This window comes from Pseudorca crassidens, chromosome 17 (assembly GCF_039906515.1).
Source record: "Pseudorca crassidens isolate mPseCra1 chromosome 17, mPseCra1.hap1, whole genome shotgun sequence".
Taxonomy (NCBI): Eukaryota; Metazoa; Chordata; class Mammalia; order Artiodactyla; family Delphinidae; genus Pseudorca; species Pseudorca crassidens.
In genome coordinates, this window is record NC_090312.1 from 3,931,971 (window position 1) to 3,959,511 (window position 27,541).

The following is a 27,541-nucleotide window of genomic DNA, read 5'->3' on the forward strand; positions in this document are numbered from 1 at the left end:
ACTTTTCAAAATAAGGGTGTATAGAGCTGAAATTGAGTTTCGAGTGCTGGGAGTGAAGTCAGGGTGGTTCTGTGGGGCTTCTGTTCAGGGAGAGGGTGAGACTGGCAGGAAAGGACGCAGAGCCAGGGTTTGGCATCCCAGGACGCCCTCTATTACGGTTCCAAGTGAGAAGCACGCAAACTCTGTCTTCTTCCCCGAGGGAGAGCAAGGAGAGAGTTGAGATTCTGCCCGCCCGCACCCCCCGCTTCCCCCCCAGTTCACCTGGAGCCCTTCTAGCCTCTGCTCACAGGGCTTGTCCCAGGACTGGCCGCAGCCTTCTCTTCACTTGCCAATGTCTCATCTGCCTTTCAGACGTTAGTCTCTTCTTCTCTGCCCTTTAAACCCTGGCACACGTGTTGGTGGGGAATCACTTCACGACTCCTGGGAGCAGTGTGCTGTGACTCTCCTTAGGCTCTGCTAGTGTTCTCTCGGGGATGGCAAAATTGTTCGGCTCTATAGAAAACCCAGCACGAAATTGTATCACTTTCATTTTATTTTTGAACTTTAAATGGATAAATTATTTGAAGGAAACTGTTTCAGAGTTTTTGCTGCCTGCTTTCCCCACAACCATGTCAAAGGCCGGAAGGAGGAGTTTGACCGTCTCGGGAAGAGCTTCTCCAATCACTTCTAGCAGCTCAGCTTCCGAGCCCTTGATGGGCATTTGAAACAGAATGCTTCTTCGTGTCACACTGTTGTTTCTTGTCATTTCTGAATGTTGCATGTACATTCAACAGCTGTTTCAAGTGAAGTGATCTTTTGTCCCATTTCAGTTAACTCAAATTTGCTTTTCCCATTTTAATGTTGACAGGAGTTTCTTCTTCCTATAATGAAAATTAGCAATTTGCACTTACTACGTGAAGGCACTGGTCCGAGGTGCTTTATTTTCTTAACAGTTTTAATACAACTTACCCATTAAAATATACAGAGGTTTTTACTCTATGACCAGAGTTGTGTATCACCATCAGTCTTGGACATTTTCATCACCCCAGCAGGAAGCCCCGTACAGATGATCAGTCACCACTCATTTCCCCCATCCTCCCCCAGCCCCAGGCAACCACTCTTCTGTCTCTGGATTTGCCTGTTCTGGGCATTTCGTATAAATGGAGTCATACAGCTTGTAGTCTTTTATGACCGACTTCTTTCACTTAGCATAATGTTTTCAAGGTTTGTCCGTGTTGTATCACGGATCAGTACTTCACGTTTTGCTTTTGCTGAATAATATTTCAACATATGGATAGACCACTTTTTGTTTACCCCTTCTTCAGCTGATGGACATTTGGGTTGTTTCTACTTTTTGGCTGTTATGAGTAATGGTGCTGTTAACATTCATATATGTTTTTATGTGGATGTATGTTTTCAGTTCTCTCATGTATATGCCTAGGAATTAGAATTACAGGGTCATACGGTAACTAAATGTTTAACTATTTGAGGAACTGCCAGATTGTTTTCCAAAGCGGTTGTGCTGTTTTACTTCCTCAGCAGCAGTGTATGAGAGTTCCAGTTTCTCTATGTCCTCATCAATGCTTGTTATTCACTTTTCTTTTGTTTTGGCAGTTCTATAACTTTGCTTAACAATCAGCAGTTAGTTCTCATCCACATTAACTGTCTTTAGGTTTTTGATAATGGTGGCAGGTACATGGTAACCAACGTACAGAGCTTGTCTGGTGCATCTTCATCTTCCTTATGTTTCTGGACAGCTGCACATGGATACAATACGGGACATCCCTTATTCCTTTGGCGCAGACAGCTTTGTGGAGCCTGGTGTCGATGCGCACATCTGGAGTTCCCATCTCCTTCATGGCAAATTTCCGGATTTCTTTGAGTGCCCGAGGGGCACGCTTCTTGAAACCCACTCCAGGGATGCTCTTGTGAACGTTGAGAGTGTATTTTCTGGTCGTCACCTCGTTGACGGCAGACTGGCCCTTCTTCTTGCCACCCTTCTTTGCGGGAGCCATCTAAACCCTGTCGGCGAGAAGGCTCAGAGTGGAGTGGGACAAAGCCAGGCCAAGTCTTCCCTCCCAGCCAGCCTCATGCAACCGCCCCCGGGGCTCCTGGAGCCCCAGGTCAGGGTGTTATCATCTTTTTGATTATAGATGTTCCAGTGAGGGTGAAGTGGTTTCTCCTTGTAGTTTTTTTTGTTGTCGTTTAAAATGGAAATAGAATTTTTATTTGTATTTGTGTATATTTACTAATGTTAAAATATCATAAAAGTTTGCCATAATATATATATTTTTTCCTTTTTTTAAAATTTTTATTGGATTATAGTTGATTTACAATGTTGTGTTAGTTTCGGATGCACAGCAAAGTGAATCAGTTACACATATGCATATACCCACTCTTTTTTTAAGATTCTTTTCCCATATAGGCCATTACGGAGTATTGAGTATAGTTCCCTGTGCTACACAGTAGGTTCTTTTTAGTTATCTATTTTATATATATAGTAGTGTGTATATGTCAATCCCAATCTCCCAATTTATCCCTCCCCCCACATTCCCTGGTAACCATAAGTTTGTTTTCTACATCTGTGACTCTACTTCTGTTTTGTAAATAAGTTCATTTGTACCCTTTTTTTAGATTCCACATATAAGCAATATCATATGATATTTGTCTTTCTGTGTCTGACTTTACTCAGTATCACAGTCTCTAGATCCATCCACGTGGCTGCAAATGGCATTATTACAATCTTTTTTTACGGCTGAGTAATATTCCATTGTCTGTATGTACCATCTCTCTTTTTTTTTTTGCGGTACGCGGGCCTCTCACTGATGTGGCCTCTCCCGTTGTGGAGCACAGGCTCTGGACGTGCAGGCTTAGCGGCCATGGCTCACGGGCCCAGCCGCTCCACGGCATGTGGGATCTTCCCGGACCAGGGCATGAACCCGTGTCCCCTGCATCGGCAGGCGGACTCTCAACCACTGCGCCACCAGGGAAGCCCTGTACCATCTCTTCTTTATCCATTCTCTGTTGAGGGACATTTAGGTTGCTTCCATGTCCGGGCTATTGTAAATACTGCAGCAATGAACATAGGGGTGTGTGTATCTTTTCAAATTATGGTTTTCTCCGCCTCCTTGTAGTTTTGATTTGATTTCCCTTATAGCTATTGATATTGAGCATCTTTTTCTTTTTTTTCTTTTTCTTTTTTTCTGGTACACGGGCCTCTCACTTGTGGCCTCTCCTGTAGCGGAGCACAGGCTCCGGATGTGCAGGCTCAGTGGCCATGGCTCACGGGCCCAGCCACTCTGTGGCAAGTGAGATCTTCCCGGACCGGGGCACGAACCCATGTCCCCTGCATTGGCAGGTGGACTCTCAACCACTGCGCCACCAGGGAAGCCCCCTTTTTCTTTTTTAAAAAATTATTTTATTTATTTATTTATTTCTGGCTGCGTTGGGTCTTCGTTGCTGCCTGCAGGCTTTTTCTAGCTGTGGCGAGAGGGGGCTACTCTTTGTTGCTGTGAGCGAGCTTCTCATTGTGGTGGCTTCTCTTGTTGCAGAGCACGGGCTCTAGGTGTGTGGGCTTCAGTAGTTGTGGCACACAGCCTCAGTAGTTGTGGCTCAGGGGCTCCAGAGTGCAGGCTCAGTAGCTGTGGTGCACAGGCTTAGTTGCTCTGCAGCATGTGGAATCTTCCCGGACCAGGGCTTGAACCCGTGTCCCCTGCATTGCCAGGCAGATTCTTAAGCACTGCACCACCACGGAAGCCCTTGAGCATCTTTTTCACTGTGCTTATAGGCCATTTGTACAATTTCCTTGAAAAACGTCTTTTCACATCCTTTATCCATTTTTTAAAAAATATCTTTATTGGAGTATAATTGCTCTAAAATGGTGTGTTAGTTTCCTCTGTATAACAAAGGGAATCAGCTAAGTGCATACGTATATCCCCATATCTACTCCGTCTTGTGTCTCCCTCCCACCCTCCCTATCCAACCCCTCTAGTTGGACACAAAGCACTGAGCTGATCTCCCTGTGCTATACAGCTGCTCCCCACTTACGTTTGGTAGTGTATATATGTCAGTGCCACTCTCGTACTTTGTCCCAGCTTACCCTTCCCCCTCCCCGTGTCCTCAAGTCCATTCTCTACATCTGCGTCTTTATTCCTGTCCTGCCCCTAGGTTCTTCAGAACCTTTTTCTGTTTTTTTTTTTTTTGATTCCATATATATGTGTTAGCTACAGTATTTCTTTTTCTCTTTCTGACTTACTTCACTCTGTATGACAGACTCTAGGTCCATCCACCTCACTACGGATGACTCAATTTCATTTCTTTTTCTGGTTGAGTAATATTCCATTGTATATGTGTGCCACACGTTCTTTATCCATTCATCTGTCAATGGACACTTAGGTTGCTTCCATGTCCTGGCTATTGTAAATAGAGCTGCAATGAACATTGTGGTACGTGACTCTTTTTGAATTATGGTTTTCTCAGGGTATATGCCCAGTAGTGGGAATGCTGGGTCATAAGGTAGTTCCATTTTTAGTTCTTTAAGGAACCTCCATACTCTTCTCCATAGTGACTGTATCAATTTACATTCCCACCAACAGTGCAAGAGGGTTCCCTTTTCTCCACACCCTCTCCAGCATTTATTGTTTGTAGATTTTTTGATGATGGCCATTCTGACCGGTGTGAGGTGCTACCTAATTGTAGTTTTGATTCCCATTACTCTAATGATTAGTGATGTTGAGCATCTTTTCATGTGTTTGTTGACAATCTGTATATCTTCTTTGGAGAAATGTCTATTTAGGTCTTCTTCCCATTTTTGGATGGGGTTGTTTGTTTTTTTGATATTGAGCTGCATGAGCTGCTTGTATATTTTGGCGATTAATCCTTTGTCAGTTGCCTCGTTTGCAAATATTTACACCATTCTGAGGATTGTCTTTTCGTTTTGTTTATGGTTTCCTTTGCTGTGCAAAAGCTTTTAAGTTTCATTAGGTCCCATTTTTTGTTTTTATTTCCATTTCTCTAGGAGGTGGGCCAAAAAGGATCTTGCTGTGATTTATGTCATAGAGTGTTCTGCCTGTGTTTTCCTCTAAGAGTTTTATAGTGTCTGACCTTACACTTAGGTCTTTAATCCATTTTGAATTTATTTTTGTGTATGGTGTTAGGGAATGTTCGAATTTCATTCTTTTACATGTAGCTGTCCAGTTTTCCCAGCACCACTTATTGAAGAGGCTGTCTTTTCTCCATTGTATATTCTTGCTTCCTTTATCAAAGATAAGGTGACCATATGTGTGTGGGTTTATCTCTGGGCTTTCTATCCTTTTCCATTGATCTATATTTCTGTTTCTGTGTCAGTAACATACTGTCTTGATTAATGTAGCTTTGTACTATAGTCTGAAGTCTGGGAGCCTGATTCCCCCAGCTCTGTTTTCCTTTCTCAAGATTGCTTTGGCTATTCGGGGTCTTCTGTGTTTCCATACACATTGTGCAATTTTCTGTTCTAGTTCTGTGAGAAATGCCATTGGTAGTTTGATAGGGATTGCAGTGAATCTGTAGATTGCTTTGGGATGTACAGTCATTTTCACAATGTTGATTCTTCCAATCCAAGAACATGGTATATGTCTCCATCTGTTTGTATCATCTTTAATTTCTTTCATCAGTGTCTTATAGTTTTCTGCATGTAGATCTTTTGTCTCCTTAGGTAGGTTTATTCCTAGGTATTTTATTCTTCTTGTTGCAATGGTAAATGGGAGTGTTTCCTTAACTTCTCTTTCAGATTTTTCATCGTTAGTGTATAGGAATGCAAATGATTTCTGTGCATTAATTTTGTATCCTACTACTATACCAAATTCATTGATTAGCTCTAGTAGTTTTCTGGTGGCACCTTTATGATTTTCTATGTATAGTATCATGTCATCTGCAAACACTGACAGTTTTACTTCTTTTCTGATTTGGGTTTCTTTTATTTCTTTTTCTTCTCTGATTGCTGTGGCTAAAACTTCCAAAACTATGTTGAATAACAGTGGTGAGAGTGGGCAACCTTGTCTTGTTCCTGATCTTAGAGGAAATGGTTTCAGTTTTTCACCATGGAAAACGGTGTTGGCTGTGGATTTGTCATATATGGCCTCTATTATGTGGAGGTAGGTTCCCTCTATGCCTACTTTCTGGAGAGTTTTTATCATAAATAGGTGTTGAATTTTGTCAAAAGCTTTTTCTGCATCTATTGAGATGATATGGTTTTTATCCTTCAGTCTGTTAATATTGGTGTATCACATTGTTTGATTTGCGTGTATTGAAGAATCCTTGCATTCCTTGGATAAACCCCACTTGATCATGGCGTATGTCCTTTTAATGTGCTGTTGGATTCTCTTTCCTGGTATTTTGTTGAGGAGTTTTGCATCTATGTTCATCAGAGATATTGGCCTGTAGTTTTCTTTTTTGTGACATCTTTGTCTGGTTTTCGTATCAGGGTGATGGTGGCTTCATAGAATGGGTTTGGGCGTGTTCCTCCCTCTGCTATATTTTGTAAGAGTTTGAGAAGGATAGGTGTTAGCTCTTCTCTAAATGTTTGATAGAATTCACCTGTGAAGCCATCTGGTCCTGGGCTTTTTTTTTGGAAGATTTTTCTTTTTTTTGCAGTATGTGGGCCTGTTACTGTTGTGGCTTCTACTGTAGTGGAGCACAGGCTCCGGATGCGCAGGCTCAGCAGCCGTGGCTCATGGGCCTAGCTGCTCCGCAGCATGTGGGATCTTCCCAGACCGGGGCACAAACCCGTGTCCCCTGCATCGGCAGGCAGACTCTCAACCACTGTGCCACCAGGGAAGCCCCTTGTTGGAAGATTTTTAATCACAGTTTCAATTTCAGTGCTTGTGATTGGTCTGTTTATATTTTCTATTTCTTCCTGGTTCAGTCTCGGAAGGTTGTGCTTTTCTAAGAATGTGTCCATTTCTTCCAGGTTGTCCATTTTATTGGCATTTAGTTGCTTGTAGTAATCTCTCATGATCCTTTGTATTTCTGCAGTGTCAGTTGTTACTGCTCCTCTTTCATTTCTAATTCTGTTGATTCGAGTCTTCTCCCTTTTTTTCTTGATGAGTCTGGCTAATGGTTTATCAATTTTGTTTTTCTACTCAGAGAACCAGCTTTTAGTTTTATTGATCTTTGCTATTGTTTCCTTCATTTCTTTTTCATTTATTTCTAATCTGATCTTTATGATTTCTTTCCTTCTGCTAACTTTGGGGTTTTTTTGTTCTTCTTTCTGTAATTGCTTTAGGTGTAAGGTTAGTTTGTTTATTTGAGATGTTTCTTGTTTCCTGAGGTAGGATGGTATTGCTATAAACTTCCCTCTTAGAACTGCTTTTGCTGCATCCCATAGGTTTTGGGTCGTCGTGTTTTCATTGTCATTTGTTTCTAGGTATTTTTGGATTTCCTCTTTGATTTCTTCAGTGATCTCTTGGTTATTTAGTAGTGTATTGTTTAGCCTCCATGTGTTTTTATTTTTTACAGATTTTTTTTCCTGTAATTGATGTCTAGTGTCATAGTGTTGTGGTTGGAAAAGATACTTGATACGAGTTCAGTTTTCTTAAATTTACCAAGGCTTGATTTGTGACCCAAGGTATGATCCAGCCTGGAGAGTTTCCATGAGCACTTGAGAAGAAAGTGTATTTTGTTGTTTTTGGATGGAATGTCCTATAAGTATTAATTAAGTCCATCTTGTTTTTTTTTTTTTTTTTTTTTGTGGTATGCGGGCCTCTCACTGCCGCGGCCTCTCCTGCTGCGGAGCATAGGCTCCGGACGCGCAGGCCCAACGGCCATGGCTCCCGCACCCAGCCACTCTGTGGCATGTGGGATCCTCCTGGACCGGGGCAGGAACCCGCGTCCCCTGTATCAGCAGGCGGACTCTCAACCACTGTGCCACCAGGAAAGCCCAAGTCCATCTTGTTTAATGTGTCATTTAAAGCTTGTGTTTCCTTATTTATTTTCATTTTGGATGATCTGTCCATTGGTGAAAATGGGGTGCTAAAAGTCCCCTACTGTTGTGTTACTGTTGCTTTCCCCTTTTATGGCTGTTAGCATTTGCCTTATGTATTGAGGTGCTCCTATGTTGGGTGCATAAATATTTACAATTGTTATATCTTCTTCTTGGATTGATCCCTTGATCATTATGCAGTGTTCTTTTTGTCTCTTTTGTAATAGTCTTTCTTTTAAAGTCTGTTTTGTCTGATATGAGAATTGCTACTCCAGCTTTCTTTTTTTTTTTTTTTTTTTTTTGTGGTACGTGGGCCTCTCACTGTTGTGGCCTCTCCCGTTGCAGAACACAGGCTCCGGACGCGCAGGCTCAGCGGCCATGGCTCATGGGCCCAGCTGCTCCACGGCATGTGGGATCTTCCTGGACCGGGGCACGAACTCGTGTCCCCTGCATTGGCAGGCGGACTCTCAACCACTGCGCCACCAGGGAAGCCCTCCAACTTTTTTTTGATTTCCAGTTGCATGGAATATCTTTTTCCATCCCCTCACTTTCAGTGTGTATGTGTCCCTAGGTCTGACGTTGGTCTCTTGTAGACAGCATATGTACTGGTCTTGTTTTTGTATCCATTCAGCCAGTCTGTGTCTTTTGGTTGGAGCATTTAATCCATTTACATTTAAGGTAATTATCTATATGTATGTTCCTCTTACCATTTTCTTAATTATTTCGGGTTTGTTACTGTAGGTGTTTTCCTTCTTTTGTGTTTCCTGCCTTGAGAAGTTCCTTTAGCATTTATTGTAAAGCTGGTTTGGTGGTGCTGAATTCTCTTAACTTTTGATTGTCTGTAAAGGGTTTAATTTCTCCGTCGAATCTGAATGAGATCCTTTCTGGATCACTGAAAGGTCTTTTTAGATCCTTTATCCATTTTTAATTGAGTTTTTGTCTTTTTATTGTTGAGTTGTAAGATTTCTTTTTATATTGTAGATACAAGTTCCTTATCAGATATATGGTTTACAAAAATTTTCTCCTATTCTGTGTGTTGTTTTTTCACTTTGTTGATGGTGTCCTTTGAAGCATAGAAGTTTTAAGTTTTGATGAAGTCCACTTTATCTAACTTTTCTTCGTTGCCTGTGCTTTTGGTGTCATATCTAAGATCTGAGGTATTTTAAAAGCAATTTAATTCTTACAACAGTTCTAGGAGATAGGTACTGCTGTTATCCCCAGTCTGTAGATGAGGAAACTGAGATGCAGAAAAGTTCATTGACTTGTCATGGGTACAGCTAGTTAGCGGTGATGTGGGAATTCACACCCACACATGTGTCTCCAGGTCTGTTCTCTTAACTACTATAGTCTATTCCTTTCTGTAGGAATGGTTAATTAAAAAGCCTTTACTTCTTTGATTTCTTACTATTTTTTTCTCATTAGGGACCTCATCTCTTCCTTTATAATACTTTCAGAACTCAGTGTAGTTTTATTTTAGGTCTAATGTAGGCGGAAGCATTGCTACCAGTTAATACCGCATTACTTACCTTCCAGTGATGATTGTTGCTAATTGACCTAAAAAAGTCATACTTAACTCTTTTCTGGTCATTACACTAAAAGAAGAGTCATGGCTACCGAATGCTCTAAGAAAGTATATGATTTATTTTATTTTGCTAACCAATGAAAGAAAAACCCCAGTGTTGACATAGGTTGTAAATTTTCCAGAATAGGGTCATTGTCTTCCTTATATTTCATTTTGTTTGGTCACAGTGTCAAGATAGTGCCTTATTGTCTGGCAGATTAGTTAGAGCATGATGCTCATGAATCATTATAATGACAGAATTTTGACAACAGTATCTGTTGCTTCACAAGAAAAAAGATAGTATAGAAATACTGCTCAGATTTATTTTAAAAGCCTGGAATTTTGAGAAGAGTTCCACAAACCATACAAAGGTATTTTCATTAATTTTAGCTCCATCTTAGACACGTTATGGTTACATAGCAGAGTAAATTTATGAACTAGATTTGACAGGAGAAGTGTAATATTGATTATTTGTTTTAATTAAAATATTGTGCTTTGGGGCTTCCCTGGTGGTGCAGTGGTTGAGAATCTGCCTGCCAATGCAGGGGACACGGGTTCGAGCCCTGGTCTGGGAAGATCCCACATGCCGTGGAGCAACTAGGCCCGTGAGCCACAACTACTGAGCCTGCGCGTCTGGAGCCTGTGCTCCGCAACAAGAGAGGCCGGGACAGTGAGAGGCCCGCGCACCGCGATGAAGAGTGGCCCCCGCTCGCCGCAACTGGAGAAGGCCCACGCACAGAAACGAAGACCCAACACAGCCAAAAATAAATAAATAAATAAATAAAATAAAAAAATATATATTATGCTTTGGATAAAGTAATTTAGTTCCCATGAATGAACAAAAATAAGTTTGCATTTATATATGACGGGGGGCAGCCTTCCTACATATATATGTTTTGATCTGTTTTTTGGAGTATTTTTACAGCTTTTCAACAATGTTCTAACTTTACAATTCTATTTATCTTTTGTTATTTTTTAATATTAATTAAATTTTTATTTATTTATTTATTTATTTTTGGCCTTGTTGGCTCTTCATTGCTGCTTGAGGGCTTTGTCTAGTTGCAGTGAGTGGGGGCTACCCTTGTTCTTCTCCTCTTTTTATGGTTTTGCCGTTCTTTCTCCTGCATCATTTGTCTCTGTTTTATTCCCTCTTATTTCTTTTTTATTTTTTTAAAATTAATTAATTAATTAAATTTATTTTTGGCTGCATTGGGTCCTGCTGAGTGCGGGCTTTCTCTAAGTTGCGGCGAGCTGAGGCTTCTCATCGCAGTGGCTTCTCCTGTTGTGGAGCACGGGCTCTTAGGTGCGCGGGCTTCAGTAGTTGTGGCTCACGGGCTTAGTTGCTCCGTGGCATGTGGGATATTCCTAGACCAGGGCTTGAACCTGTGCCCCCTGCATTGGCAGACGGATTCCTAACCACTGTGCCACCAGGGAAGTCCCATTCCCTCTTATTTCTGCTTCATTTTACTTTTGTTGACTTTCTGGCTTGTGCCTCCTATACTGTCTTGCACATAATAGGAACTCAGTAACTTTCTCTTGAATGAATTACTAAACTGTTGTTGGACTGATACTGGGGAGCCCTTGTGATGATTTTTTTTTTTCCAGCTTTTCCCCACTTCTTAACTATGCTCTTTCTTTTCCTTTCCTCTAGCCTGGGTTTCAGCCTGCCTGTGGCATTGATTTTTCCTGTCTATAGACTCCTTGTTTCACTGGTTCACAATAATGTTACATGTGGACTGTCAAAACTTTATAGGTGTCAAGAAAGATCAAATCCATTGCATACTAGTATTTTTAGAGCGTGTTATTCTTTTACTGAGTGAAATTAAATCAGTCTGACCCACTAAGCTCTCCCGTGAGCTATGCTCTTTTTACCTTCTTACAGGTTATATTCTTCCCGGTTTCTGCATATGCTTTTTCCCCCCGGCCTCTGTACTGGAATTAAGTAAATCATTAAGGGAACGCCCATTATCAGTGGTGTCTTTTTTTTTTTTAAATATGGAGGGAAAATTTGTTCCTTCTCCCTGGTTGGGGGCTTCTTGGATGAGGTGAGGTACCATAGGAAGAATGAAGAGCCCACCTCATTCTGATTCCCACTCTTTCCCTTCCATTCCCCAAGGGAAAAGAGTAAAATTCAACAATATGAAGACAAATTATTAGAGCTAATGAGATAAATCAAGATAACCTATCATCTATTAAATATTATTTCATGCCAGAAACAAAGGTATTGTAAACATGAAAAACACACAAAGCAGGATAGTACTGTGGTTAAAAATACAGGCCCGGGGCTTCCCTGGTGGCGCAGTGGTTGAGAGTCCGCCTGCCGATGCGGGGGACGCGGGTTCGTGCCCCGGTCTGGGAGGATCCCACGTGCCACAGAGCGGCTGGGCCCGTGAGCCATGGCCGCTGGGCCTGCGCGTCTGGAGCCTGTGCTCCGTGACGGGAGAGGTCACGGCAGTGAGAGGCCTGTGTACCGCAAAAAAAAAAAAAAAAAAAAAAAAAAATACAGGCCTGGGTTCAAATCCTGCTCTGGAGTAAACGGCTCTGTATATCTGTATGTCCAGCTCCTACTACTGGAGAGCTAGTAGGAATGCTCACCCTATTTAGGACCTGTTTCCTCCCCTGCAGAAACGGGGCTCACTAGGAGTCCCCCCCGCCGCGTAACGCTGCCATGGGTTGTAAATGAGGACACGCGTGGATGTCCCCACGTAGGTTCTGATTCCTCGTTAGTGCAGAATAACATAGTTTTTGCTCTGATGGCCTTATGACCACCCAGTGTAGATTCTCAGTGCTCCAAAGGGTTGCCTTGTGGCTTGGAAGTGGACTTCTCAGTTCTGTAAGGACCCAAGGATTGTGTCATTGGGCCTTGCTGATTTGAATCTATTCTTTAGAAAGTAAATATTTTATTCAGGCATGCATGCCCTTTTCTTTTATTATTTATAGTTCTACCCTCTTATCTCTTGCTGTGATTTTCACAAAATCTGTAGAAACACAAAATCCTAAGCCACCTGTCTCTTCCCAGTTCTCTGTTATGGTTCTTTCTTCCTTGACTAGAAGAGGATTTTGCGTAGGAAATGTTCTTTGTTCCTCTTTGCTTAGAGTCTCTCTGTCCGTCTGCCCATCTTTCACCTGTCCATCTGTCCATTTATCTATCCACTCATTCTTCTGTCCTGTTCCAAAAAGCATTTGAGGCAGCATACAGAATAACAAAATACCAAGAGAGCAGGTGAGAAAATGGGACCAAGTTTAGACAGCAAGGCGAGGCAATGAGCTTGCGTGAAGGTTGCGGGCCGTGTGAGACACACCCTTTGCCCCGTGAGTTATAAGATAACAGCACATGTGTGCCTGAGTCTCCCAGTAGACATGAGGGGAACAGAATTTGTTGGATTTGCTCAGTGTCCCTGAAATAAACAAGTGGCTTAGGAGAAGCCCAGCTTTTCCTGCTATGAGGCTAACGAGAGTATTTTTTGAGTGTTCTCTGAAATCAAAGAGTATTTCATCTTTTTCTTGTCAGAGTTCTATGTGTAGTTGGTTACATTCTATAAACGGACATGTCTCCAGAGCTCTTGCCCCTGTGAGTTTGATGGCTGGGGAATTAGGTGGTTCTGCTTATTGACAGGGGTTGGCCAGAAACAGAAAATGACAGCCTCAGAAAGGACGCCAGTATTTGTAAGCTATGTGTTTTTGTGCTGTATAGTTCAGAAAATACTTTCACATAGTTTATCTCCATTTGAGGGTGCAGTCTGGTTTCTTGTAGCGTTAAGAGAAGAGCTTAGTGCTGGGAGATAATGCACACTGACTGCATTGCTGTCAAGGCAACTAAGCTAGTTATTATAGACATGTTACTTTTATATAATGCATTTCATGTTCTTTAATAAAAAGTTTCAACAGGGAGGAAAACTTATTCTGAGTTAATTAACATTTAATACAATGCTTTGATGGTAAGACTATTATAGGGAGTGTATAAGCTGTGAAGACTTTATGGTTTCATTATTTAAATTTCAGTTGGGAATATTCAAGCTTTATCTTATTTGTGCCCTTCTTTTAAAATAACAAAGAAACAAGATGGAAACAGCAAAAGATTATTTCTTTTCTTTCTCTCGGTTTGCAGGTGCCCTCACCACTAATGGCATCAATCCAGATACCAGCGCCGAGATTGGACGGGCTAAGAACTGCCTTAGCCCTGAAGACATAATTGACAAATACAAGGAGGCCATTTCCTATTACAGCAAGGTGATCTTACTCTGTAGATCCTTTATGTGACTGTGTTGTTTTAATCAGAAGTCCCTGTTTTACATTGTGTAATGCTGCTGCCGTATCTCCTAAGCATTTGTTTCTGTAAGTATTCATGTAGTATTCCCCAATGCATAATACTATATGCCTAAAAATGGTTTTTGTTGATTAAAAATCATGTATATTTAATTTAATAAGTCTGAAAATAGGAGAAAAAGAGGCTATCATAGCCCTGCTACTCAGGGATAACGTTTAAAAAATTTTTTTTAAATTTTTTATTTAAAAACTTTTTAAATTTTTTGGCCATGCCGCATGGCATGCGGGATCCTAATTCCCCGACCAGGAATCGAACCTGCGGCCCCCCATTGCAGTGGAAGCACGGAGTCTCAACCACGGGACTGCCAGGGAAGTCCTCAGAGATAACATTTAAAAAAAAAAATTAATTAATTAATTAATTAATTTATTTTTGTCTGTGTTTGGTCTTCGTTGCTGCATGCAGGCTTTCTCTAGTTGCGGCAAGTGGGGGCTACTCTTCGTTGCAGTGCGTGGGCTTCTCATTGCGGTGGCTTCTCTTGTTGCAGAGCACAGGCTCCAGGCGCGTGGGCTTCAGTGGTTATGGCACACGGGCTCAGTAGTTGTGGCTTGCAGGCTCTAGAGCGTAGGCTCAGTAGTTGTGGCGCATGGGTTTAGTTGCTCCGTGGCATGTGGGATCTTCCCGGACCAGGGCTCGAACCCATGTTCCCTACATTGGTGGGCGGATTCTTAACCACTGCACCACCAGGGAAGCCTGGAGATAACATTTTTAATGTCTATTTTCTGTTCTTTTTGTCGATGTATATCATCTATATCATAAAATGGTGAGCATTCTGTACTTCTTTACTGTGTGGAGACCTACATTTTTCATTTGCAAATTATGCGTTTTTCTGCGTTATTGAATCTTCACTTTTTCACTCTTAGAAAAAAATGTTTGAACATTCTTGTACATATATTCTTTTCTTCTTGTATGAGTATTCCTTTAGTTAAGATTTCTGGAAATTTAGTCACTGGATATGACATTTACACTTATCATAGGTTACTTTCAAGTTACTCTCCAAATTCCTTCTCCAACAGGGAATGAAAAGATATAGAATTACTCATTTAACCAATTCTCTATTACTGAATATTATTTTCCTTCAATTTTTCTTTCCACCGTTGTAAACAGTGCTGTGATAAATGCCGTGATGGATAAATCTTTTTGGACTGATTTTTTTTTTTAAAAGGAAACAATTCCCAGAAGTGGACTTGAGTCAAAAAGTGTGCATATATTTTTTAGAGTTTACATATACATTGCTGTATCGTCCTCCAAAAAGCTTTATAACAGTTTGTTCTCCCACAAACAGACACTGTCCTTTTAAAATATTTGCCAATATGATGAGTGAAAGTAATTTTTCGTTGTTTTAGTTTGCATTTGATGACCAGTGAGGTATTGAACATTGTTCATGTATTAGCCAATTGCATTTTTAAAATGAATTATCCGTTTTTGTCCTTTGCATACATTTAAATTAGGGAGCATTTCTTATTGCTTTGTGATAGCTCTTTGTAAATCATGGATATTAGCTTCTTTTCTGTCGTTGACATATATTACAAATCTTTTTCCTGATGTTGCTTGCCTTTTGTTTTGTTTATGAGGTTTTTCATTTTGGTTGTGGTCAAAAATGTTTTTAATATAGTAAACCTTTTCCTTATGGGTTTTCTCTTTGGTTTTATTCTTAGAAATACCTTCTTACAGAGCTTTTCTGCTGATCTGCTGACACTTCGTAAATAAGACCTAAGAAATTACTGGCTATAAAATCCTTACTGTCATGGTTTGTCCTCGAGTTCCCTACGTATGGGATGCTAAGGCTATATAAGGCTAGATCTGAACAAAGATAGGAGGGTTGTCTGTGGTGCTGGACCCTTCCTAATGGAATGAGATTTCCACCTTAGTTTTGGAGTCAGACAGACCTGAGTTCAAATCCTGCCTTTACCAATTACTAGCTTTGTGACCTTGGGCAAGAAACTTTACTTTTTGGGACCCTATTTTCTTTATCTGTAAATAAGTTCCGTATTCATTTTAGGGGTTTGTTTTAGAATTGAATGAGATAATTCCCTCATTTATTTCTAAAATATTGATTGCATAATTCTATTCTGGTGCCTTGGTAGATGATTACTAGGAACTCAGCAGTGAAAATGGGGGCCCCTGCATCAGAGAGCTTATGTTCCAGGAGAATGCTTGTAAAAGACTAGGTATGTAGTAGACTTTTAGTAAATGTCCGTTCTTTTCCTGATTCCCATTGATTCTGTATATCTTTCTACTAATATATGAACAGTTTTTTATGATTGCAATTTAAATTTCATTGTAATATTTAAAATATTTAACTATAACCAAAATATGTGAAAAAAATGAGTTGACTTCTATTTTCGCTTCAGTAGAAGTTATTTTAAGAATTTTGAAGGAAAGGAAATAATTATATTTCAATGAAATCAAGTCCCTGTTAGATTCTTTGTGTTGTGTCGTTAAATGGTATATAAAATTGATAGACTTTGACTTCAGTATTGGTAGTTAGGTAAGTATAGTTTCTTTTTGTGCTGTCTTTGATAAATTACATGTACTATATCACAAATTCTGCGCCTGTTACATATTGGAAATGAGGAAACAGTGGAGACCTGCTCTTTCTGGCACAGTAATTTCTTTTCCCACCTTACAAATAATTTTAGTAAGAAACATGGGCAATTGGATATTTTTGCTTCTTAATAATTGAAAAGTGGGCAGACTGCATTTTCATGAGTGGTTATGCCAGGCAGGCCTTGGGGTCTCAGCAAACACTTGCTGGGGGGTGGCTGACTCCACAGCACGTTTAACGCCTCGGTGAGTGTTGGTGGGGGGGGCCTCTCAGCCTCGGGCGCTTATCAGGCACCAGAATACATGGATTTACCTCAGAAGCCTCTTCCCCAGCTGCAGGAAGTCTTTTCAGATACATCAGATGAAAACCACTCCAGCTCAGGGTAATTAGGAAAAAAAAATAAAAAGGGCAGAAGAACAGGGAGCATGGAGGGCTTCGAGTTGGGGCCTCGGGAAAGAGGAAGGCACAGAGCAGGGGGGCCTGGGCTCCAGAGCCAGCTTCTGGGCCTGTCCTCACGTCTGAGCCACACAGCTTTCACGTGGGCAAGGCCAGCTCTCCTGGCTGGATGTCACCTCGTGCAGAACCTTGAGAGGTGAAGATGAGATTGGAGAAGTTCTCGCCGGGATCATTACTGAGTGGCTGTGTGAAGCCCACGGTACCTTTTCTGTTCATGTATCTTCATTTGTCCTTCCTCTCAGGATCTGAGAAGCAGGAACAGGTAACTCAGAGAGATAAGCAGAAAGACATCAAACGTGCCAAGAGAGGACAGATACAGTGATACAAGGAGCTAGAACTTTTGTAACAAAGTAACATGAATTGGCAACTACTGCATCAAAGCTGCAGGTGTGAGAGAGTCTAAGAATGTTTTCGAGCAGGAGATTAAGTGGAAGTGAATAGCAAAGTTTCCATTGATAACATTTTGAAATTTTGTAGAATATCCAGCGACTGTTGGTTGTGTTATTTGAATGAACGCAAACATATCTATATGGGCATTTATAGGTTCACTCAATCCCACCAACCCCTTCTGCCCCCTTAAGGGATAGACTTTCTCAAACACAAAGTCCCCCCCTTGGGTGGGGACGTGCTGCTCAGTGTCACTGAGTCCCTGTGGTACCGCCTGCACGACCTGACACAAACACCTCTCCTCTTCTCTTTTGACCCTGCAGTATAAGAACGCCGGGGTGATTGAGTTAGAAGCGTGTGTCAAGGCCGTCCGTGTCCTCGCCATTCAGAAGCGGAGCATGGAAGCTTCGGAATTTCTCCAGAATGCAGTCTACATCAACCTTCGACAGGTGGGTGTGTGTCCTCCTATGAGTGGAAGAATTAACGCGGTTTTCCTGGAGCTTATTCACCAAAAGACCATCTGATTTTGCTGTGCTAGCATTCAGTATGGCACGGTTAAAACTCTGGAGTCAGAACTTGAAACTTTGATTAAGGGAGTTGTTTTACCTCTTCGTATTATGGTCTTTTACCCTCAAAATTCAGAATTCTGTTTTTTCAAAATTTTTTTTGATTGGAGAAACGACTTTGCTCTCACCAGCTTTGCGACCTTGGACAAGCTTAATGCCTTATCACCTTACATTTGTCACTTGTGAAGCTATTCCATTTGTGACCCTATCTGGGTTGTTCATGTTATAAAACACGAAGTGTGTGAAAGTACTGTGTACAGCTCCTAAGGCATTCCACAAATGTTACTTGAATCTGGATGTGTTTTTAATAAGACAAAGCCATTAGAACATTTAGTTGCAGGTCGCTACTGCAAAATCCCCAAATCAGTAATCTAGCCAAACGCCTACAATCTTTCTAATCTACCTTGGATTTTTATGGCCAGGGCAACCAAGACTCAAAAGTGAAGCGGTTTGGTTAAGGACCCAGGACTAGGGTTACAATACCGGTTACTGTAATCGAGCAGATCTTTGCTGAGCATGGCATTGTGCCGGGAGGGGGCGTAGAGGTGGAGAAGGCAGAGTCTTCTCTCATTAAGCTGACAGTTTCGTGGCAAAGATAGACATTCACCAGGTGAAGAACTTGGAGTTTATTCTAAGAACAGTGGTTTTTAAAAGAAAGGTCTTAAAAGCACAGGAATGATGGGATCCCCTTTGTGTGGAGTAGGGTAAGCATGGTGAGGGAGGCCAGGTGGGAGGCTCTTGAGGAGTCCAGGTGGGCCGTGTAGGCGGCTTCACCTGAGTGGTGGTGGGACGGTCAATGGAAAAAAGTCAACAGATCAAAGACATGTTTAGGGGGTGAAAAGGAAGGGATTAATGTTGTATGTGAGGGCAGACAGAATAACGCCCAGGTTTCTGGCTTGATTAATTAGGTAAATGATGGTCATGCTGTGCTCGGAGAAGGGAAAGCTGCAGAGGGAGTTTGGGGGCAACGCAGGTGGATTCAGTTGTGGATATAATGAAAAGACTGTAAAATATGTGGGTCTGGGAGGCTCAGGTGAGAGAGAGGGTAGTGGGTGGAGGGGAGGGGAGAGAGGCTTTACAATCATTTTGTATTTTGAACATATAAGAGAGAATGAGTAATAAGACACACATGCCTCTATCATCTAGGTTTAACGTATTAACATTTTACCATATTGACTGCAGAGGTTCTTAATTTTTTTTCAAATTAATTTATTTTTGGCTGCGTTGGGTCTTCATCGCTGCACGCGGGCTTTCTCTAGTTGTGGCGAGCAGGGGCTACTCTTCATTGCGTTGCGCGGGCTCCTCATTGCGGTGGCTTCTCTTGTTGCAGAGCACGGGCTCTAGGCATGCGGGCTTCAGTAGTCGTGGCATGCCGGCTCTAGAGCGCAGGCTCAGTAGTTGTGGCGCACAGGCTTAGTTTGCTCTGCGGCATGTGGGATCTTCCTGGACCAGGGCTCGAACCCGTGTCCCCTGCATCGGCAGGCAGACTCTCAACCACTGTGCCAGCAGGGAAGCCCAGAGGTTCTTAATTTTTAAAATAGAAATAAAGCAGTGGCGTTAATGAAAGTCTCAGCGTTGATGTGTATGCTGCTCATACATGTTTTGATACCTCGTATGTTTATAACCACAATCTATAAGAAGTTAGCTATTCTAGCATAAGAGTTTAGCCCAGGGACTCGGAATACACACTGCTGGGGCCTGAATCTGGCTTAGCCCCTTGGGTAAGTTAGCCTCTCTGTGCCTTGGTTTCCTCTTCTGTGAAGGTTGTTACTGCACCCCCGGGACACTGGGAGGGGGGCAGCTGAAGGGAGTGAGAAGTGGCAGCTGCCAGCCTAACACTGAAGGGAGAGACAAAAGCAGAATCAAGCGAATAAACCGAGTACAAACAAACCAAAACGAGAAAAAAATCCCACAACGTTTGGAGCCATTTAGCGTAAGGGAAACAACACTACGTGGACTCAAAGCTGCTGAGCACGGCGGTGTCACGGATGGGAATGCGTCATCAGGAAAGGGTTGAGAAAAGGTTTTGGTTTCCCTTGACGTTTCTGGTAAAGATGGGCAGGAAAAGTGAAAACCCACCACTTGACGGTGAAGCTTCAGTTTTATGGGAAACTGAGCGAAGGGTGGAAACCAGCCGTCAGCAGTGCTGGCAAATGCACAGACATCTGGGTTGGATCCATCACTCACCACGATTTCCGGGTGACCTGCTGGGTGTGAGCTCTGGGCTGGGCAGTACGTTTGCAGGGATGACCAGGGTGTAATCCCTGGCTCTTAGGCTGCTGGTCCAAAGAGCAGCCCTGGGCACATGCAGATCTAGTGGGACAGCTCGGGGTGCGGCCCGGGGACTACTGTGCTGAGGGTGAGAGGAGGGCTCCCCAGAGGGGTTTCCCTGCAGAGAGCAGAAACAATCCACCTACAGGGGCTGAAGAGCCTCTGAGCAGGGACCAGGTGTGAAGGCGTGACCTGGCTCGAGCACGGAGGGCTTGGGGAGCCGGAAGTCGTTTGGTGGCCTGAGCTGTTTTGTTGCTGAGGGACAGTGGATGGAAAAGGTGCTTAAAAGGCAGACCTGTTATAGGTCGTGAGTCAAAGCAAAGAAACGTGGACCTGTCAGGCAGGCACGAGAGAACCCTGTGGATGTGGGGATCCAGCTGGGGCGTCATGCTGGAGTGAGGAGCAGAGTCGTGGGCCTGTGTGCAGACCCCGCTTTGCCACTTATTAGCTGCGTGACCTTGAGCATAATCCTCCATATCTCTCGATATTTTCATCTGTAAAATGATGGAATAACGAACTCATGGTGATCAGGAGTAGTTTAGTTCAGATTCTCTGTGTCTAGTCCTGTCTAGTGTTGCCCTGCAGTTACCCAGTAGCCGCTCTTATACTCAGGCCACAGGGCGTGGAGGGACATCTGGGGGGCGGGGGGATGCATTTAAAAGCATGCTGAAGAACTGCAGGCAGTTTGGTGGAGGGTTGGGTGTGGGAGGGACTTGGAAGACTCAGTGTCCTAAGACTTGCTCGCCCTTACGGACCAGAGTTGGCTTTGCAAATTAATGTTGAACATTTGGGCTTTTGGTGAAGCTGTTTTCACAGGTGGGTATATATACAATGTATTTTATAAGATCAGATGCTTTTATTTAATGTGTGGGAATTTGCAGCTGTTGGGAACAGCCCCTTCTCTGTTGGCCTGGTCTTCGTAGAACACTAGGGGTCAGCAGAGCCGTGCGGAGGGTAAGGGGCCCGCCTTGCTGCAGCGGGTGTGGGCCTTTCGAGTTCTCCTCAACTCGATTTTCTGCTGGAGTTGACTCATCTCCGTGTCTGGTTGCCAGCTGAGCAGACAGCAAAATGAGTTCTGGTGGGATTTTTCTTTTTTTTAATTTTTACATTAAAAATTTTTTTTAATTTTATTATTTTTTAATAGATCTTTTTTTTTTGTGGTACGTGAGCCTCTCACTATTGTGGCCTCTCCCATTGCGGAGCACAGGCTCTGGACACGCAGGCTCAGCGGCCATGGCTCACGGGCCCAGCCACTCTGCGGCATGTGGGATCTTCCCAGACCGGGGCACGAACCCGCGTCTCCTGCATCGGCAGGCACTCTCTCAACCACTGCGCCACCAGGGAAGCCCTTTAACAGATCTTTATTGGAGTGTAATTGCTCCACAACACTGTGTCAGTTTCTGTTGTACAGCAAAGTGAGTCAGCCATATGTATACATATATCCCCATATCCCCTCCCTCTTGAGCCTCCCTCCCACCCTCCCTATCCCACCCCTCTAGGTCCTCGCAAAGCAGCAAGCTGATCTCCCTGTGCTGTGCTGCTGCTTCCCTCTTCAGTAAGTGGTGCTGGGAAAACTGGAAGCTACATGTGAAAGAATGAAATTAGGACACTCCCTAACACCATACACAAAAATAAACTCAAAATGGATTGAAGACCGGACACTATAAAACTCTTAGAGGAAAACATAGGAAAAACACTCTTTGACATAAACCACAGCAAAATCTTTTTTGACCCACCTCCTAGAGTAATGAAAATAAAAATAAACAAATTAGACCTAATTAAACTTAAAAGCTTTTCCACAGCAAAGGAAACCATAAACAAGACAAAAAGACAGCCCTCAGAATGGGAGAAAATATTTGCAAATGAAACAATGGATAAAGGATTAATCTCCAAAATATACAAACAGCTTATGGAGCTTAATATCGAAAAAACAATCAAAAAATGAGCAGGGCTTCCCTGGTGGCGCAGTGGTTGAGAGTCCGCCTGCCGATGCAGGGGACACGGGTTCATGCCCTGGTCTGGGAGGATCCCACATGCCGTGGAGCGGCTGGGCCCGTGAGCCATGGCCGCTGAGCCTGCGCATCCGGAGCCTGTGCTCCGCAACGGGAGAGGCCACAACAGTGAGAGGCCCGCGTAACACACACACACACACACACACACACACACGCACACACAAAATGGGCAGAAGACCTAAATAGACATTTCACCAAAGAAGACATACAGATAGCCAAGAAGCACATGAAAAGATGCTCAACATCACTCATCATTAGAGAAGTGCAGATCAAAACGACAATGAGATATCACCTCACACTGGTTAGAATGGGCATAATCAGCAAATCTACAAACAACAAATGCTGGAGAGGGTGTGGAGAAAAGGGAACCCTCTTGCACTGTTGGTGGGAATGTAAATTGATACAGCCACTATGGAGAACAGTATGGAGGTTCCTTAAATAACTAAGAATTCCTTAAAAAACTAAGTTCCTTAAAAAACTAACAGTATGGAGGTTCCTTAAAAAACTAAAAATAGGGCTTCCCTGGTGGCGCAGTGGTTGAGAGTCCGCCTGCCGATGCAGGGGACACGGGTTCGTGCCCCGGTCCGGGAAGATCCCACATGCCGCGGAGCGGCTGGGCCCGTGAGCCATGGCCGCTAAGCCTGCGCATCCAGAGCCTGTGCTCTGCAACGGGAGAGGCCACAACAGTGAGAGGCCTGCGTACCGCAAAAAACAAACAAACAAAAAAACTAAAAATAGAATTACCATATGACCCAGCAATCCCACTACTGGGCATATACTCTGAGAAAACCATAATTCAGATAGACACTGGTGGGATTTTATAATGACAGTAACAAAGAGGGATCTATAGTTTTTCTGAACCAGGACAAGGTTTTGGTTCTTGGTCAAGTGTGTTCCATTGTAGAACTGATGAGTTGTGTCTGTTCTGGGACTGATTTTGGCTAATCTGGAAACTTTGAAAGGAACCAAGATGGAATTATTGCAGGTGGCTTCTGCCTTAAGAGGCCCTGTGCAAATGTAAAAAACTGAAAAAGAATACGTTTGGGTCTAGTGGTATTGGGAAGGGTTTGTGCACGTTGCAGGAGCGTTCAAGGCAGAACTTCTCTTTGTGAGCGGGAACATGGATCACCTGTCTTGTCTTTCGTTGTTTACGAGAGTAGTTTATGGCAATCAGCACCGGCACACGGCTGGGCGCCTTGCATTTAACAGCTGGCTCTCTGCAGATCTGTCTGTCGAACACGTAGATTTCACAGGTCAGGTAGAAGTGAGAGAGAAGGAAGGCGAACCTTGGCAGCCCAGATTCAGGTTTCAACCGCCACTTCCCCTCCGTGTGACCTTGGACTGGAATGTAACCTCCCTTAGCCTGTTTGTGAATCTGTAAAATGGGAATGATAATATTCACTTCTTCCTGGATTTGTTGTAAGTTGTATCAATAAATAGTATTATAACACACGCAGAGCACTTCACACACTGCTTGGCACTTAGAAAGCCCCACCGGTGACGTGTCAGAGCAATAAAGGCAGCTCGTGTGTGTTGGACCGCTAGCAGACACTTGACTAGGTTGTGAATTTGGTTATTTCCTTCTACCTTTGTAACTCTGTGTGCTAAGTGCTTCATTCCTGTTGATAGAAGAGGAGCCTCAGGGTAAAGAAGGTTTAGTAATTTGTCCCAAGTCAGACCATAATTTCGGGTGCAGGGGCCTCATGAAAGCATGCTTGTTTGGGTTTTCCCCTCTCTACGTTCTGTCCTGGAGGCCGGGTGCTAGGCCCTGGGCCCACTGTCTTGTAGCCCGAGAACATTCAGCAATGCAGCCAAACAGACAGGGTCCTGCGCTGCTTGAGCAAAACGTCCGGAGGGGGACACAGGTGCTAAGTAGATAAATGTAAAAACAAGTGACTAGAAAATGTGACCAGCTCTGCAGAGGAAAAGAACACGCCTTGCCCTGCAGAGCTGGGGGAGTTTCTAGTCGGTGCCGCTCTGGTGGCGTTAATCTCAGTAAAATACGTTGTTACCACAGACAAAACGGCAAAGCATCTATTCTCAGGTAAACTAAAACCCGCTGATGATACTTACGACTAATTAAGCAGCCAGCTCGTCGCCGGCACTTACCTAGGGGTGAACAGGTTGCGGCCATAATCATCACGGCAACTGTGCTCACTGGTTTTATTGAACCCAGTTTTAGAGGTGAGGAAATCGAGGCTGGGGTGTTTGCTGCGTGCCCGTGATTACCTTGTAAATGCTACCACTGGTCTTCAGACCTAGTTCACCGTGGCTCCAAAGTCTGAGCTCTGTGAACTGCGTCGTGTAGCTTCCCCGCAAACAACCCAGATGACTGAAATTAACTTTCTTCATTAGTAGGAAATGTAAGTGACCATAAGAGAAAGAGGTCGTAAGGAATTGTTTGGAAAACTAGAGAAAAGCCCAGCACTTTACCAGCTGTGGGAGCATGCTCTAGGACCAATGTATATTCAACCCAGCACCCGGCACCTCCTGCAGATCTGATGTTCAGGAATGACTGAGCCATTTGATAACGTTTTGGCTCATGACACACTGTTGGTTAGAACCTGCGGCCTCTTTGTCCCTGGTTAATTTTCTCTTCAAAGCCATTTACATTTCCTGCCGGCTACTCCACTCAGATATAAGAATAGCCTCTTTAAACTTCCTGATGCAGTTCCTTAATGAAGCTTGTTGCTAAGGGAACCTAGCAAAAGCCCGGTAGATATGCACATAATAATGGTAACCTCAGAACTTTGTCGATTTAAACTCAGAATCAGAGGGATGGGAGATTCAGGAAAGGCTTTCTGAGATAGAAGGGGGAAAGTGTAAGGATGCAGCCCAGGTTAGACGGAGACATCTCGGTCCTAGCCGGCAGGGTGCCCGGCTTTCAGGATGGTGTGTGGGGAACGCAGAGCTCTCACAAAGAAAACGGTTGGATGGGGAGGGAGGAAAGTCAGGTTCTTTATTGGAGAAGGAAAAAGAGAGAGGGAACTGAAAACTTGCTGGTTGAACAGGAGTCTGGAATATGGCTTGACGTCCTTGCATTTAGGAGAGAGGAGTTTTGTGGGGACCCGTGTAGGAAGGAATCTCTCTTGGTGGGAAGCCAATGCAGCAGAGAAATGGGCAGATCCAGGGGGCCCCAGCTGGGCGAGCTGCCCGCCAAGCCAAGGTGTGGGGCTGCCTCCGTAATCTGGCGCTTCAGGCCTGGGTTTGCAGCCCAGTACAGTGATGAGAGGGAGAGGGCTGGCGGGAAGGGCAAGGCAGAGGCCGGGGCACGGGCTGCGGGCATGTGCTTGTTGCACTTAACATGAGGGGTCTGAGAAGGATGCTCGATGGTGAGGAGGATGTTTTGGATTTTCCGCATGGGACGTACCAGCAGCTGACACAGATGTTTATCCCACAGGCGTTATGGCTCCTGTAGCTCATCCTCTTCTACTTTTTGCTTCAGCTGCCAGGGATGTTGGAGCTGAATCTATAGTCGGCCTCTGTTAATTACCCCTGCCTCATGGCGTGCATTTTTGTGACTTCGCCTGCCCCTTGTTTCATTTAAGTATTAAATCCCCATTTTTGACCCTCGCTTTTGTTTTTTTGTTGTTATTGTTGTTGTGTTTAAAAAATTGATTTAGATCCTCGTTTAGAATGAAGCCAAAAGGAAATAAATGTGTACACAGACTATATCACAGACACGACTTTTAAAAATTCTGAGCTGTTACCTAGTAGTTACATTGCTGGCCTGTAGTCGTGATTAAACAGAAGTTGTTATTACTACATCATGGGGTGGTTGGGAAAATACGGTTAGGTTGTAGATGAAAGAAAAATTTTTGTAAGCCATGAAGTCTTAATTTAAGTCCAAGTTAGGTGTGGTTATTATTAACAGTTCTTTGTCTAGTTACCTGGTTACCTGGTTCTATATATTTTGTGTTTTGAGAAGTTAATGTATTTGATGAAAATCCCTGCCCAGATTCCAGTGTCTTTCCCTTTCTCTTTCCCTTCTCTGCATCTTATGTGCTAGGTAGCAAATACCTTTGTTCCAGAGAATATGGGCCTTCTTAGCAAAAGGACAGGGTGAGCTTGGAGAGGTGGGGCTCAGAGAAGGCCTTGGAGCTTCCATGTCGGTGCTTCTCTGGATCCTGCCCTGTCAGTGCACTAACTCAGCTTCCCTTTTCCTTCATGTTTCATTGGGCCTCTGTTTTATGAAAAAGCTTTTTTGTGTTTCCTTTTGCACTTGTAAGATTCTTTCACATGCTTTTTACTTTCCTCTGTGTGCTTCAGCTCTCCGAGGAGGAGAAGATCCAGCGGTACAGCATCCTCTCTGAGCTCTACGAGTTGATTGGCTTCCACCGCAAATCCGCCTTCTTCAAGCGCGTGGCTGCCATGCAGTGCGTGGCCCCAAGCATCTCAGAGCCTGGCTGGAGGGCCTGCTACAAACTCCTCCTCGAGACGCTTCCTGGCTACAGTCTGTCGCTGGATCCGCAAGACTTCAACAAAGGTACTAGAGCTGAAAGTTGCTTCAGTCCAATTAATGGTGCGTCCAATTAACGGGCCCTGCTCTGCCTGTCGGACACGATGACTGCTGCTGGCATGCAAAGGTGACTAAGCTCTCCTGCACTTGGGTACTTTTGATAGATCACAACAGAACGTAGCGGTGCTCTGCATGCGGGCTGGCATTCTTAAATCTGCGTGCCGGTTGGAAATCTCCCCTGAGCTCACTGACGTGTGTCCTCCTTGAAACATCTTAAATACCTAATGAATCCTACTTACCTCATGTGATTTAGCCAATTTGCAAAAATCAACCAACCTAGAATAAGTCCTGGGGTATATGTGTACAAGTACAGGTGTGCATTCGGTGATAAATCCTTATCCTGCAATGTTAATGCAGGGTAGTATGTGTTAAACATAGCTCTGAGTCTAATAACAGGTGCACACAAGTGTGATGCCCAGTGTCAGGCAAAGGGTGATTCGCAGGCGAAAAAAAATGGTTGATGGCCGTTTTAGGCAGGACATGCAGAGCACTTTCCTCCAGCTCACATCCAGAGCCAGCAGGCCTGGCCTGCTAGACGGGGAGAGGACTGAGGGGCTGTCTACCTTCCTGTCCCACCAGGGCAAAGACAGTCCTCTGGCACGTGTTTTCTGTGGTCATGTGTGCCGGCCTGAGGGGCCCGTGGTCCGAGTGATGAGTCTGTTCTGCTCTTGGGTAGTTGTGATTACTGGGTCTCTCCATGAAAGAATTATGAATCCCCTTCCTGCTTGCCTTACCTCCCGGGGACGGTGTGTCCGCTTTCCCTTTGTGTCCACCTCCTCAGTAATGATTTGTCGTGCTCTTGCCTGGTGCCATGGGATGTGTGAGGTGAGCGAGTGGAGCAGTGGGAAGAGGACAACTCCTGCCCTCCAGTGTACAAACAAGCAGTTCTAGCATGTGTCGACCTTCCAGGTATTTGCAGAGAGCTCTCGGGTCCTTCCAGAGCCTTCCTCTCCTCTGTCTC

The 27,541-nt window shown here is 43.7% G+C and overlaps 1 protein-coding gene and 1 pseudogene across 7 annotated transcripts in view; one reads left to right on the forward strand and one right to left on the reverse strand.

The window, feature by feature from the left end:
* TRAPPC9 (trafficking protein particle complex subunit 9) overlaps nucleotides 1–27,541 on the forward strand; it is a 509,996-nt gene that overhangs the window by 42,591 nt on the left and 439,864 nt on the right. For all 7 annotated transcript variants that reach the window (XM_067712818.1, XM_067712816.1, XM_067712820.1 and 4 more), the window contains 3 exons: nucleotides 13,606–13,727; nucleotides 17,536–17,661; nucleotides 26,331–26,547. In XM_067712818.1, coding sequence (XP_067568919.1) covers nucleotides 13,606–13,727; nucleotides 17,536–17,661; nucleotides 26,331–26,547 — 465 coding nt within the window. The remainder of the gene's footprint in view (nucleotides 1–13,605; nucleotides 13,728–17,535; nucleotides 17,662–26,330; nucleotides 26,548–27,541) is intronic.
* Nucleotides 1,622–1,994, reverse strand: LOC137210479 (large ribosomal subunit protein eL31-like; annotated as a pseudogene).